The sequence below is a fragment of the Ceratosolen solmsi genome, unplaced genomic scaffold (assembly GCF_000503995.2).
Source record: "Ceratosolen solmsi marchali unplaced genomic scaffold, CerSol_1.0 scaffold26, whole genome shotgun sequence".
NCBI classification, from domain to species: domain Eukaryota; kingdom Metazoa; phylum Arthropoda; class Insecta; order Hymenoptera; family Agaonidae; genus Ceratosolen; species Ceratosolen solmsi.
This window is the reverse complement of record NW_011948442.1, coordinates 475,821-489,388: the sequence shown is the minus strand read 5'-3', so window position 1 is coordinate 489,388 and position 13,568 is coordinate 475,821. Positions and strand designations below refer to the sequence as shown.

Genomic DNA, 13,568 nt, shown 5'->3' with positions numbered 1-13,568 from the left:
CGCCGGCAACAGTGTCGATGCGCGTCCCTTCCAGAAATTTTCCTTTGGCGTGAGAAAACGAAGCTTCTAGAAGTTTCGAAGGCGTCCCTTTTTTGTGAGTGCTGGCAGTAAATTATATTTCAAATCGTAAACTTGCTCGGACTTGCCGAGTTTTGTTTGTAAACATTTTGCTCGAGTACCCGTCTCGGTCCGCACGTGCGGATCAGCCTAGGCGCACGCGATGGTCACCCTTGCTGCACGCGCGGTCAGTCTAGGCGCACATGCGGTACGCCGGACTACGTATATGACCTGTCTTTTGTTTGAAATTCATGGGACTGCTTCAATCCCGAACAATCCTATTGTTGTTGCGCATAGGTGGGCATGTACCTAGCGCATGCAAGTATGGTTTTCATATTCATATCACGCTGAAAACATAATCTTTTTCTTTCTCTTTCTCTCTCTCTCTCTCTCTTATAAATGTGCACGTGTGTGAATGCACATTTGAAGAGGCAGTAAGGTATAAGCTAATAATGGGTTGCTTCAGAGGCATTGATCGATTGTTTCTTTTTCACAATTAGATAAATGTAACGAAATCGTTGCTTAATTATATAATTTCAATCTCTAATTATAAAAAAACAATGCGTCATTAAAAAAAATAACGTTTTAAATATTTTTACTTAGAATTCATTATCACAGTAGATGTAGTATTTTTCTTCACGTTAGCTTTTCAATCCATGAATCTTGAAATCTGGTTTAACCTTTTTGAAAATAAAAGCAAATATCTTTACAAATGATATAATAAATTATTATAATGTTAATTATTATATAATAAGAATTATAAAAAAAATAATAATTTTTTTATTTTTCCTTCTTCACTTGCGGCTAACATCTTGCCGTGACCCGACCGCAGTGACCGACCATAGTGAATCGTTTTAATCATCTATCAGTAGAAGCCATGGCACACGGGTCTCGATCTGTCCTGAGTAGGACCGCCATGGAACGGTCGGTATTTTCAGCAGAGCCGCCACGGAACGATCAACCCTTAGGTTCGTGCGCGTATTTAAATGGCTCATACGCTCATTGTAATCTCACTTCGCACTCACTCAAGTGTAATTGCCGCTCAGTGTTTTAGTATAATGTGAAGACGACACGTGGACATATATTCAATATTCAAGTTAACAATACACGTGTGCATTAATAAGGGAAAATCGGCAGATTTAATGCTGATTACAGTGAAGCCAATTGGAATAGTAATCAAAGGGGACATCAATTACACAGAACTAATACACCTTGCCTGCAGCTCACAAGGTACACTTTTATATTAATAAATAAACTAGTCACATCTCGCATAAAAACAATTCGGGCACACTTACGCTCTCTCGAACTAATCCCTCGACATCGTATAAGCCCGCTAGCAGAAATAGGGCACACTTACGCTCTCTCGAACTAACACTTCGACATTGTACAAGCCTTCAACAGCTGACACAAGTGTCGCTGTGCTTTAAGCACGTTGTCAAGGAAGGAAAACAACAGATCGACTAATCGACTATAAATACAGATTATTAAATCCTTCAAGAGTTCAAAATCTTACTATTAACCACTCTTACCTGTAACTAAATTCTTCTACCGCCCCCGTAAATAATTAAAGGTACAATTGATTACTTGAGATTTTAACATCTCACACCATATCAAGTATAATTATTCATACATCAAGCATACTTGATTCAAATACCATCTTCTCATGCTAGCTCACAAGCATGATTGATTGACTATACTTGCTGATATTTACAATATCAGCATTACCTCAACTTCAAGAAACTCAGTCATATCCATAGAATTGACAATAATCAAGAATACAAGGACACACCCTCATTACTTCAAAAATCTTCTTTCTCTACAACATTGCAATATTATTATAATTATTTACAAATAATAAACATTGTTTTACTAAATACATGATATTTTTCAGCCTTGTCAATTATTATTTCCCTTGAAGTTATGCTGCCGAGAGATTAATCCACTGAACTATTGAATTGGTAGTTGGAGCCATAAACTAAACCTTTAAAATCGAACACACTGTGTTAGATAATTCAACTTTGACATTAAATATTATAGCTTTGTAATAAGTAATAGAACTTAATCTTTTTTCATAAAAAATATAAACAAAATATTTATAAAAATATGTTTTAAATATATATATAAGTAATTGATAACTAATTATTTAAATTTCTAGACCTAAATAAATTTATTCTAACATAAATATAATTTGAATAAATAATAGGAATACATAAAAAGGAATAAAGTGCGTAAGTATATTATATGAATAATAAGGACATTATAATTTTCGTATTTTAGCAAGGAATGTGTACATAACATCGTTATAAAATACTGTATCAATTATTGATTTTTAGAAGAAACATATAAAATAATTTTTAATTTTGCAATATTTGCATAAAAATTATAGCATATGAAATAATATATTAAAATTCGTCTAATACAATTTAAATCTATATTTAATGATTTATAAAAAATACATTTATCTATCATTTATATAAAAATAGATATACATATTTAAGCAAATTCGTAGTTTCAGAGAGTGTTTTGAATATTCTAATTTTTAAAGTAATGCATGAATTTCTATTCCATATTATTTCAGAAAAATAATTGTAAGAATTATATAATTTCTTATGTTAATATATGTGTATCGCAGATAGAAAAAAAGTTTCAAAAATTTGGTAAGTAATGACTAAATCACTATAAAGTAATATAATTCTATATAAATCTATAAAATTTTATATAAATTTTATAATAAAGGCTAATGATATTCCATAAATTACTTATTTATAAAAGGATAAACTGATAAAAATCTAGGGCATTTATTCGTTAAGATATATACAGAAGAACAAAATAGTTAATAAAAAATGTAATATATGTGTTAATAATGCTAATAAAATGTAATCATAAAAATATATGAAAAATTTAAATATCGATTCAAATTTACTACAAACTATGCAAAAGTATCCATAAAAGTAAAAATTGCCTACATATATTATTTATTGTTATAATAACATAGTTTGATAGTAAGAATTAAACATACTTACTTGTGCATATACTGATATTTAATGACGACAATAATAACCAGTATGTTGGCAGTTATAGCAAAGACTATAACTGGTACATAAAGACTTATCAGTAAATAATTAGTCTCATTACTGAAACCCTGTAAAAAACCTCGTACAATATTTATTATTTGTTGTACACTGTCCAAGCTATTGTTAAAATTTAATTGTTTCTGCATTTTTAAAGATAATATAATCATCAATTAAAGAAATATTTTACAAGTTGGCGTTATACCCTCACTTTAATAACACTTGAAATATTATAAGTTACAGAAAATAGCATCCACTTATGTAGTGCTGAAAATATTAAAAACAAAAACTTAGGTATTTTAACTTAATAAACTGGGACTATATAAATTTAAGTTGAATAAAAAATTGAAAAGATAAATTATGTAATAAAAAATAACTATTTGATCAGAATTCTTTTATAAAAAATGAGTTCCTGAGTTTAAATATAATATAATTAAATAAGAATTTCAAAAATATACATGGCAAGAGAAAATAAAACTTTATATATTAAAATATAAAATAATTAAGATTACACAATTAAAAAAATTATTCTCATAATATTAGCAATTCAAAAAATTATTTGTTGGTTATAAAAAAAATTTAATTATCAATGAGTGGTGAAATCAGCAAAACATCATCTAAGACTCACCATTGGAGAAAATTTGCTCACTCTTGAAAAGCTCGACATCTGACTTGCTCAAATCGAGGCAATCCTCAATTTAAGGCCTTTAAAGCCAATGAGTGACGACCCCGAAGATATTGCGGCATTCATCCCAGGACATTTCCTTATACAGAGCTTGCTTACAACTATTCCACAACCGTCTCTAAAGGAACTGTCAATTTCAGGATGTCTCGCTAGCAATTTTTACAACAACGTACACAATAATTTGGTTACAATGGTCAGCTCACTATTTACAACGGGAACAATTAATCTCCAAATGGTATAGACCATTGATTCTCAGAAATTGTATAAGCCTTCTAGTTCTCCAAGCTTCTATAGCTCACTCTCGAACGTCCTACAATGTTTATCTAGTTTCCGCATAACAACATCCAAGTGTTGTTGGCAGCTAACTTAACTGCCACGTGGATATTTAAGGAAGCCCGCATCAAGACACGTTGTCAGTTATTCATCCTAGTCAGTCATCTACGCTTTTATCACGCTATTAAGCCGGAGTCTATAGCCGAGAGCTCGTCACACGATCACGCTCTCTCAGTGCAACCAACAAAGAAATAGTCAACTACAAGAAGCATGGTATGAGACCACTCCTTCACACAAAGGTATACCAGTAGTCTCTGTTGAGGGCAACTACCACCCAAATAATTCCATACTTCCTTTACAATGTTAGCACAGACTAATCAATTAATTCCATAGTCCCTTTAATGAGTATTGTCGGCTCTCCTTGCTAACCTTATAACATATAACATTAGCAAAGGCCTCATAAATAAGCCATACTCCCTTAAAGGAGCGTGCATAAACCATTGCTGATCCTTATAAGATGAACAAACAAATCGTCACCATCACCAAGGAGCAACTACATTGTTGTTATAGAACATAGTTCACACTCTCCCATGAGAAGTGAATTCAGAATCAACAATAATGTAATTGTCAATAAAACCAAAATAAAATCAACAGAAAATCAAACACATTTTCGAACATTTATCTTAGCGGATAATATTCTAATTATGATTTAATAATTTTTTAAAATATTTAGATCAGATTGGGAAAATTTTATATTTAAATTAATGTCTTAAAAATGTTTTAATTTTGTCTTTTATAATTATTGCTATGTTTAAAATATATTTTAATTATTTTAAATAAACTTCAAAATAAGAAATACTTAGTTATAAAAAATTAGTTCAACGTATAAATTATTTACATAAAATGTACGGTTTGTTTGTAAATTCCAAAATATAATAATCGTTACCGTGAATCTACATATAAAAATTAAATGCATTAGAAATAATGATCATAATTTCTTGTTTATTATTTGTAAAGACTAATGTGTATATGATTTAATGTTATATATATATATATATATATATAAATAAATACTATTTGAATATTGAATATTATTATTTTTAGAAATCTTAAAAATTACAATTGTAAAAATTCATTTCTTCATAGCTATTTTATAACTGTCGTCGTTTTAATAATTATAGAGAATAATAAATAATTTTTAAGACATTATATATTATTTGAAATGATTATTTTTATTAATTTAAAGCATTATCTAGTTTATTAATTGTTATTACAAAATTGATAAATGCAATTCAAACGTAATTATTTTACTGAATTTTACTTTTATATTTCTCTATTTCTGTTGAAATCGTTACACCAAGCACACTTTAATTTATTAACCGACTAATATAAAACCAGTTATCATTTTTCGACATTAAATGTGCTAGCAGTACAATAATTTATTACATACTGTTCAGGATTGAACTACCCAACAATAACAAATTTATTGTTCATTATAATATGATTCAATTACATTCTATTTATATTTAATGCGTAATATTTTAATTATTCGATACGAAAATTCTCGATGAAATTTAAGCCTTATACTGTGTCCGCATAGCAACAAAGGAATATTCTCGAATCTACTAAAGCTTGCTTTCCGAGAATTTAACAGGATTTCCAATAATTACAAACTATAAATGTACGCAATCATATATAAGGAGGAACGGACGACGAAGAGAATCATCGCAATCAATCGTCTTGACGAGTAAGTCAAGTGAAATTAGTGCAAGTCATAACAGTTAAAGTTCTATACGTCTGTCTACGGGAATCCGTGCAAGGTAGATACATTTATTTACATTATTTATTATCTATTGCTGACCAACTATCGGTCCGCCCTCTGCAACTTGACTTTAATCAGACCGCTTTCAGGGCGACGACGTAGACTGACATCTCCAGCAAACTACTTGTATTATATTATTATTACGGCTCAGCGCCGACACTATCGGTCAGGCATCTGCAACTCGATTATTATCAGACAGCCAGAAAGCAGTAATACTGCCGTATAGCTCTTGCTAATACATTACATTGGGACTATCGGTCAGACCGCTGAAGAGAGCGCCGATACTCCCACTACAGTTCATGAAAGCGACAAAGGCTACGGTTGTGTTCACTAGTACTTTAAGAGATGCCGACAGCACACTAAGATCATTCACACCATGCACAACCGTTCAAGAAATCGCATCTTCACACTAGACTCAAGAAGATTCTACAACACCCATATGTAAATTGTGTAATAAATTGTATAATAAATGTATAATTAATCAATTCTCACGACCCTTGTACAGCCCTTCCACCTATCTCTTTCCCGGGCTCTGCTAGGGCGGGCGGCAAACCAAACTATTGAAGTATTGGCAGTTCGAGCCAAGAATTACATCACTTAATTCGAACAACTTACTTTTAGCGATTAATATTGGATCTTATGTAAATATTTAAATAATAAAAATGGGATGATTTTGTAAATATGAACAAATTGAAAGACTATTCTTCAATTATAAATTCAACTCTGAAACGAATATTCATTATATTTTGATAAAAAAACGTTCTTTTCATTGTTAAATTAGAATGGTAGTGTTTTACTGTTATAGTATTATAGTCATTTTAGCGTTAGATTTCAGTTTTAGTGTTATACTCATCATAAACTTATACAGTAGTAAAATAAACAAATTAAATAATATCTTCTGTATTTAAATATATGTATTTATATTGAATGACGTGATTTTATAACACTTGGCGTATAACAATGACTAACAACACAAAGTAAAAGTATATAAGTAAAAAAATAAAATATTAATTTTATCTATAAAAATTTATACATAATTAAATTTAATAAAATCAAATTTTGTAAAATATTTTAGATATTTGTATTTTTAGTTTGTATTTTTAAATAATTAAATGCGAAGGTAAATTTTTATTTCAAACTCTAAATATTTAATATTTAATTAGACATTGAATTATTATATGTAATAAATTTTGCATTCGTATTATATTCAAATTAATTAAAAGCTTTGATACAAAAAAATGAACAGAATAAAAACCGAAGAAACAAAATATTTGGAAAGTTCAATTTATAATCTCTAATATTTGAAAATGTTAAAGTATTTAAATAAAATAAAAATATTTAAAAATTGTAAAATATATAATTTCAAACTATTTCTTATTACTTTATTTCTTATATTTATTAAGTAATTTATGTCTCTCTGATAAAAAAAATGCGGTTAGGAAAGTGTATATAAAATTGTTTATTTAATTGATTTATTATTAAACATATTTTTTCCGTTTGAAAAAATTAAATTTAAAAATAATTTTTTATTATAGGTTTAGTTTTTAATGTATCAATTGTTTTGTAAATATATTCTAATATACATCATAAATTTAAACGATATTTTAGTATTACATATTCATACAAAATTTTAATAATCTTCGAACATAGTTTAGAATGTAAAGGAGCATAAATATTGAAGAATACTATTTTAAATCAATGAATATTTAATATTTTTGTATTTTTATCTTTATCCTCCAAATACGTTTTTAATTGTTTAATTATTTCTTGTTTTATTTGCTTATTACATATTATCTCAAATATTATTTCGATTACATACTACATACACATATCACTTAAACAATGGTTTATAAAATTTTATTTTTAAACTTCATCAATTACCATATATTGATACGAACTACACATCTGTCTTAATATTGAATTTTGATTCTTAATAAATATGTACTCTTTTTAAAAATTTTCTAAAATTTTCTAAGTATTTTTACAAATGTAAATACTAATAATCTTTTGTATTCTTTCGGTATGATATATAATTGAACTTACTCTGTGTATACGTTCTTTTTTATCCTAAATTTTTTTTTTTTTTAATTTATTTATATGAATAGCCTCAAACTGCAGTTAAATATGTATACAATAAAATAATAGTATTTAAAATAGTAATAAAAAAAATAAGATATTGTAAAGATGTAAAAATTGAAGCTTGATAAAATATAATTGCATGCACCAGTATCCTATTAAAATTAAAATTAATAGATTTTCAAAGTAATAAATTATTCTATAATAATTACATGATCAAAAATTTATTTTTAATATATAAGTAAAATAAATATAATTTACTGTTATTCCATCATAAATTAATTAATTGTTAACGTTCTGTTAAATGTGCAATCATTGTGAAATATTAAATTTAAAAAACCTTAATCAATATTTTATCGGTGTTTTAGATCAATATTTTAATACTTACTCTAATTATACTAGATTATATTTATAAATTACAATTAAAGATACTATTACTATCAAATCTTGTAATTCAATTCCAGAAATCTTCTAACAATATTATCGGATTTTTCAAAAAAATTTTATTATTTATAATTTATACATATCTTTAAATTTAAATGAATATAAATGTACTTAAATATATTTTACATTACTAATAATTAGCGTTCACATTAAATAAAAATATACGAAAAAATTTTTGTATTACTTTTCATTATCCCTATATGATCATTGATCTGTCAAATTCTATACAGATTAATTTAGTATCGATAATTTTATCATAATCCATTTTTGTTATAATAAATAGTTGCTTCACCTAGTCAATAATTAGTTAAATTTTTGTAATTTTTTTTTATGCTCTCCAATTATTAATTAAGTCTTTTTTAATGTTTTATTATTCAGAACAAAAACAATTCATTATATACTAAATTTTAAATGTCTTATAGAAAATAATTTGCTACATATTCTTGAAATACAAAAAAATAAATTTGTAAATTACATTTGTAAAAAAAAATATTACATTAATTTATTTTACAATTTATGGATCATAGTTATATTTAGTAAAATGTAGTTTGTATATTTACATTGCTAAAAATATAGTATAATAAACGAAATATTCTTAACATAATTCTGAAATAAAGATAAGATTAAAAATAGCAAATAGCATTTGAAAATTAAAATTATAACCCAAAAAACGTAGATTTCCGGTTTAGAAAATTAATTTAATTATACAATTTTCGTAATAAAATGATACTACCGATAATTGGAAATATTATTATTAAATAATTTTTCGTAACAGAAAATATGACATATATAATAAATCTAAATGCATGAATATTGTTTTATAAAAAATATATGCATTAAAGATTGATGCTTTTCATATAGAATAAAATAAAATTAATTTATTAATCTATAAATTTTGTCAAAACTTATATTTATTTTACTAAAAGATTATTTTACAAAATAAATATTGTTTTTTTAAGTATTATAAATGATACATATTGTACAATTATTAATTTCAATTAAATAATTTTAATTATTAATTTTAAACAATTAATTTTAATTTCAATTATTATTTTCATTCTTTGTGAATAAGCATAGTAATAAATTAAAAATAGATTTATATACATTTTGTTTAAACAATTTGAAAGCAACGTATTTTAAAAATATTCAGAATATTTTGTCTGCGTAAAAAATTCGTGACTTTATTTAATAACTGTATTTCGTTACTGCAATAAATTAAATTATCCAAATTCATAAACAAAAAACTTTTATAAGTACTTAGAAGAGTAATGAAAAACGAAAATTTTTAATAGTTTGAATAAAAGACATTTTAAATTTAAATAAATCAGTAATAAATACAAAATTCAAAATTAATTTAAATGTAATTAGAGATATATATTTTGGGTTTATAATGTATATTTTATTTTGTATTTAAAATAATGTTTAATAATGCTAATATAACATGAACATAAAAATTAGTAGTCATAAAATATCAGTAGTGTTAATTAAACAATGCAACCAGTATAAATACAATATTATACAAAATGATATATTTTATTATTTTTATATAAAATTTTTAATACAAAAATTTATTTGAATTATTCATCTGTCAGATATTATTTCTGCGCAGAATACAAAATTCGATATCAATGCATAAATTTGTAGTATTAAGATGTTTTTCTAATTTTAACCGTCAGCAATTGAAAAATGGCGATTATTTGTGTGGAATGAACCTTTATTTTTACGAATTTCATTTATTTTAAGGTTTGATTATATTTAATTATGTAAAATAAAGAAATTTATTACCATCAAGAAAAATATTATGAACGTTTTAATTTAATGAATTTTAACTGAAACTAATATAATATATATAATATTATCTTTGAAAATTTTTTTAATTTATGTAATTATATTTGTTAGTACTCCCGTGATCGTATATATTTTAGAAAGATGAATTTTTTGAACAATGAACTTTGTAAACAATGGAAAACAAAATTAAAAGATAACCAACAAATATTTTTAGATAAAATTGATTTACAGTTTACAAGTAAAAAATTGTTAGAAATTAATGAAATGTCATCGACAGTAATTAAAGAAACGGAAACTGAAAATTTTAGCTTACGATTATCTGAATCATATATAGATGAAACCCAAGAAAAAAATCAATTAAACAATATTGTTATAAGCGATTCTAGTTCTACTGAAAGTATATTTTCCTGTAATCAAACAAACAACTTCAAACACAGTATGAAAATCCAAAATCAATTACAAATGGGTATAAATATATTAAAATCTTCTAATAATGAATCTTATATAAATTCATTTGAAGATACTATTAATAAAACTACTAAAAATATTGATTGTATATCAAAAATTTGTATTGAACAAAATAATAGAAATAAATTTGTTATTGAAAAAAGTAATCCTGAAAATGAACAAACTAAAGTATCACGAACTGTAGAAGAATCTGTAGTTCAACATATATCTTTATCAGAAGATAAAAAAAAAGAAATATTACAATGGCTTTCAAATAATTTTGATGGCTTTATGTGTGAAACTTCCTACAGCCAGGAAAGTATAATTTCAAAAAGTAGGAAAAGTGATACAAGTTCGGGAAATAGCAGTTTAGAGCGCTTAGAATTAAACTTTGAAACACCCAATAATCGTGGAAAATTTGCAAAATCCAAGAAAACAATTAAAAAAAACTCTACAAAACAAAATACACTTGACCAATACTTTATAAAATTAAATGAAGGACCATTGAATATTATAAATGACTCAATAGTTATGAATACAAATTCTGATAAAATACCAATAAGTAATATTAAAATAAACTCAAGAAAACTAGTTGTACCAGAATGTAATCCTTTAGTTTCAAATGTATCCTTAGATAATAGTTATAATCAAATATCAATCAGTAAAATAAAACCAAATTTAAAAGAAATATTGACAGATAAATCAAATTATCTTGATAATCAAATATCTAAAATTAAAAATACTGAGATAAAAAACACAACATTAAAATCTGAGTCTGTAAATTCTAGAAAAATCGTAAGTAATAATTTATATACAATAACAACAAAATCAAAGAAAATAATTATATCCGAATTAGATTAACTCTAAAAACTTAAGAAGTAACCAAGTACAATACTAATAAATAACAGAAAAACAAATTTAAGAAAACTATGATATACCTGAATCAGAATCTTTTGATTCTAGATATTAAAGAGTAATCATTCTAATATAATACTAATTAATATAAAAATAAATAAAAGAAAAACTAACTCATCTGAATTTAATAAAATTAAATCTAATTATTAAATTAATGCATCTAAAAAATATCTTATTGATTATAAAAATAAAACATCGACAAAAAATTAATCATTTCATATACCACAATCGGTTATTTTAGAATATAATTATGTAAAAGCTTTAAGTAATTCATTTATATAAATTGAATAAATCAAATAAATAATAATTATTATTTATTTCAGCCAAATAATACAATAATTAATTGTACAATCAATGACTATGCAGATATTTTAGAGAATTTATATGGAAAAACTTGGAAAAATAAAGCAAGTACTCTTATATCTTCCACCAAACCAAAACAAGAACAACGAACAAAGATTTTAAAAGATCTGCAAACAGAGAAAAATATAATTCTAAGACAGTCTAGATATAATAATAAGTTTGATGATTATTTATCAAATAACGAAAATGAAAATTATATAAAAACTTCAATTCAATATAGTGAAACTTCAAAAAAATCTATAAATAAAGAATTGAAAGATAGCTGCATAAATGATGGTTCCATAATAGAATGTAGTCTGAATTGCTCTTACCATACAGCTTTAAGTAATTCTATAGTAGCACAAAATAAGCAATTAAAAATTATAAATCCTTTAACAATAGAAGGAAATGATAAAAATAAAACGACATTGTCAGTTTGTGATTCAAATTTTGATTTAGATGTCAGAAACTGGGAAAGTAGAAATAATCAAAGAAAACTCAGTTTTCATTCTACTAGTTCTAGTACAAGTGAATTTGACCCAGAAGAGAGAGTACTACCAAAATTAATAGTAAAACATACTAGAATAAAAGATTTGTCTAGTTCTCTATCTATTAAACCAAAATTAATTAAACAATTAGATGAACAAGATACTAAGAAAAGTTTTTTGGCTTCACTATCGAAGAATGTCCCTCATGAAAATGCTGATTGTAAAGCAATGATATATAGAATTAAATACAATATTATGAAGGAAGAATTATGTAAGGATTTATATAAATTATTTAATGAGCAAGTTTTTGATAACAAATTACCAAATGACATGCTCATAGAATGGAGCACTCGATTAAGAGGTACTGCAGGAAAATGTTATAACAAACAATCACTTAAGACTTCCAAAAAAACTGTTCGATCTTCAAGAATTGTTCTAGCAACAAAAATTTTAGATTCTCCTGATAGATTACGAGATACTTTAATTCATGAAATGTGTCATACAGCTACATGGTTAATAAACAATGTTTCGGATGGACATGGAAGTTTTTGGAAAGCATGGGCAACTAAAGCAACAAAAGTCTTTCCAGAATTGCCACCTATTTCTCGATGCCATAATTATGAAATTCAAACAAAATATATGTATAAATGTATTAATTGTGGTTATAGTATTGGCAGACATTCCAAATCTTTAGATCTTAACAAAAAACGATGTGGTTTCTGCCATGGGGTATTCGAACTTCTAATAAACAAGAACACAAAAAGTGAAAAAATTAAAAAAAAAAGTACATTTCAAACAAAACAACTTTCTGGCTTTGCACTTTATGTTAAAGAAAACTATCAATCAGTAAAGCAAAGTAGAATTGCTATTAAACATGGTGAAGTAATGAAAATATTAAGTAAACAATTTTCTGCTATTAAAATAACACAAAAATCAAAAGAACATATCAATGAAACATGAACATGATGAAAACAAATCTTTCTAAATTATAAGATTTTTGTAACAAAAACTAAATATTTAAATTTATTTGTAAATAAAATGTAGCATTTAAAACTTTGATATTCATAAATATATATAAACTTCTGAAGATAATAAAAAGAAAGAACAAGCAAATTTTTATTGTAAATATTTAATTTAAGGTACATCTAGTAAAAAACTTT

At 25.3% G+C, this 13,568-nt stretch overlaps 2 protein-coding genes across 2 annotated transcripts in view; one reads left to right on the top strand and one right to left on the bottom strand.

Annotated features, from left to right (window-relative positions):
- The window catches only part of Gr10 (gustatory receptor 10), a 27,361-nt gene extending 23,566 nt beyond the window's left edge, over positions 1-3,795 (bottom strand). Inside the window, 2 exon segments of the mRNA XM_011504082.1 lie at positions 3,081-3,271; positions 3,757-3,795. Coding sequence (XP_011502384.1) covers positions 3,081-3,271; positions 3,757-3,795 — 230 coding nt within the window.
- Positions 3,796-10,430: 6,635 nt separating this feature from the next.
- LOC105365823 (Germ cell nuclear acidic peptidase) lies at positions 10,431-13,368 on the top strand. The gene is made up of 3 exons (XM_011504081.1): positions 10,431-10,687; positions 10,799-11,344; positions 11,908-13,368. The coding sequence occupies exons 1-3, from the start codon at positions 10,481-10,483 to the stop codon at positions 13,366-13,368; spliced, it is 2,214 nt and encodes a 737-aa protein (XP_011502383.1). The 5' UTR covers positions 10,431-10,480.
- Positions 13,369-13,568: the final 200 nt, after the last annotated feature.

What these genes read in the sequence shown, in the direction of transcription:
- LOC105365823 (XM_011504081.1), top strand. Translation starts at nt 10,481, where the DNA reads ATGTCATCGACAGTAATTAAAGAAACGGAAACTGAAAATTTTAGCTTA. An exon ending in ATCAATTACAAATGGGTATA is followed by an intron (nt 10,688 to 10,798) that starts AATATATTAAAA and finishes ATTGAACAAAAT; the next exon opens with AATAGAAATAAATTTGTTAT. An exon ending in GTAAAATAAAACCAAATTTA is followed by an intron (nt 11,345 to 11,907) that starts AAAGAAATATTG and finishes TTTCAGCCAAAT; the next exon opens with AATACAATAATTAATTGTAC.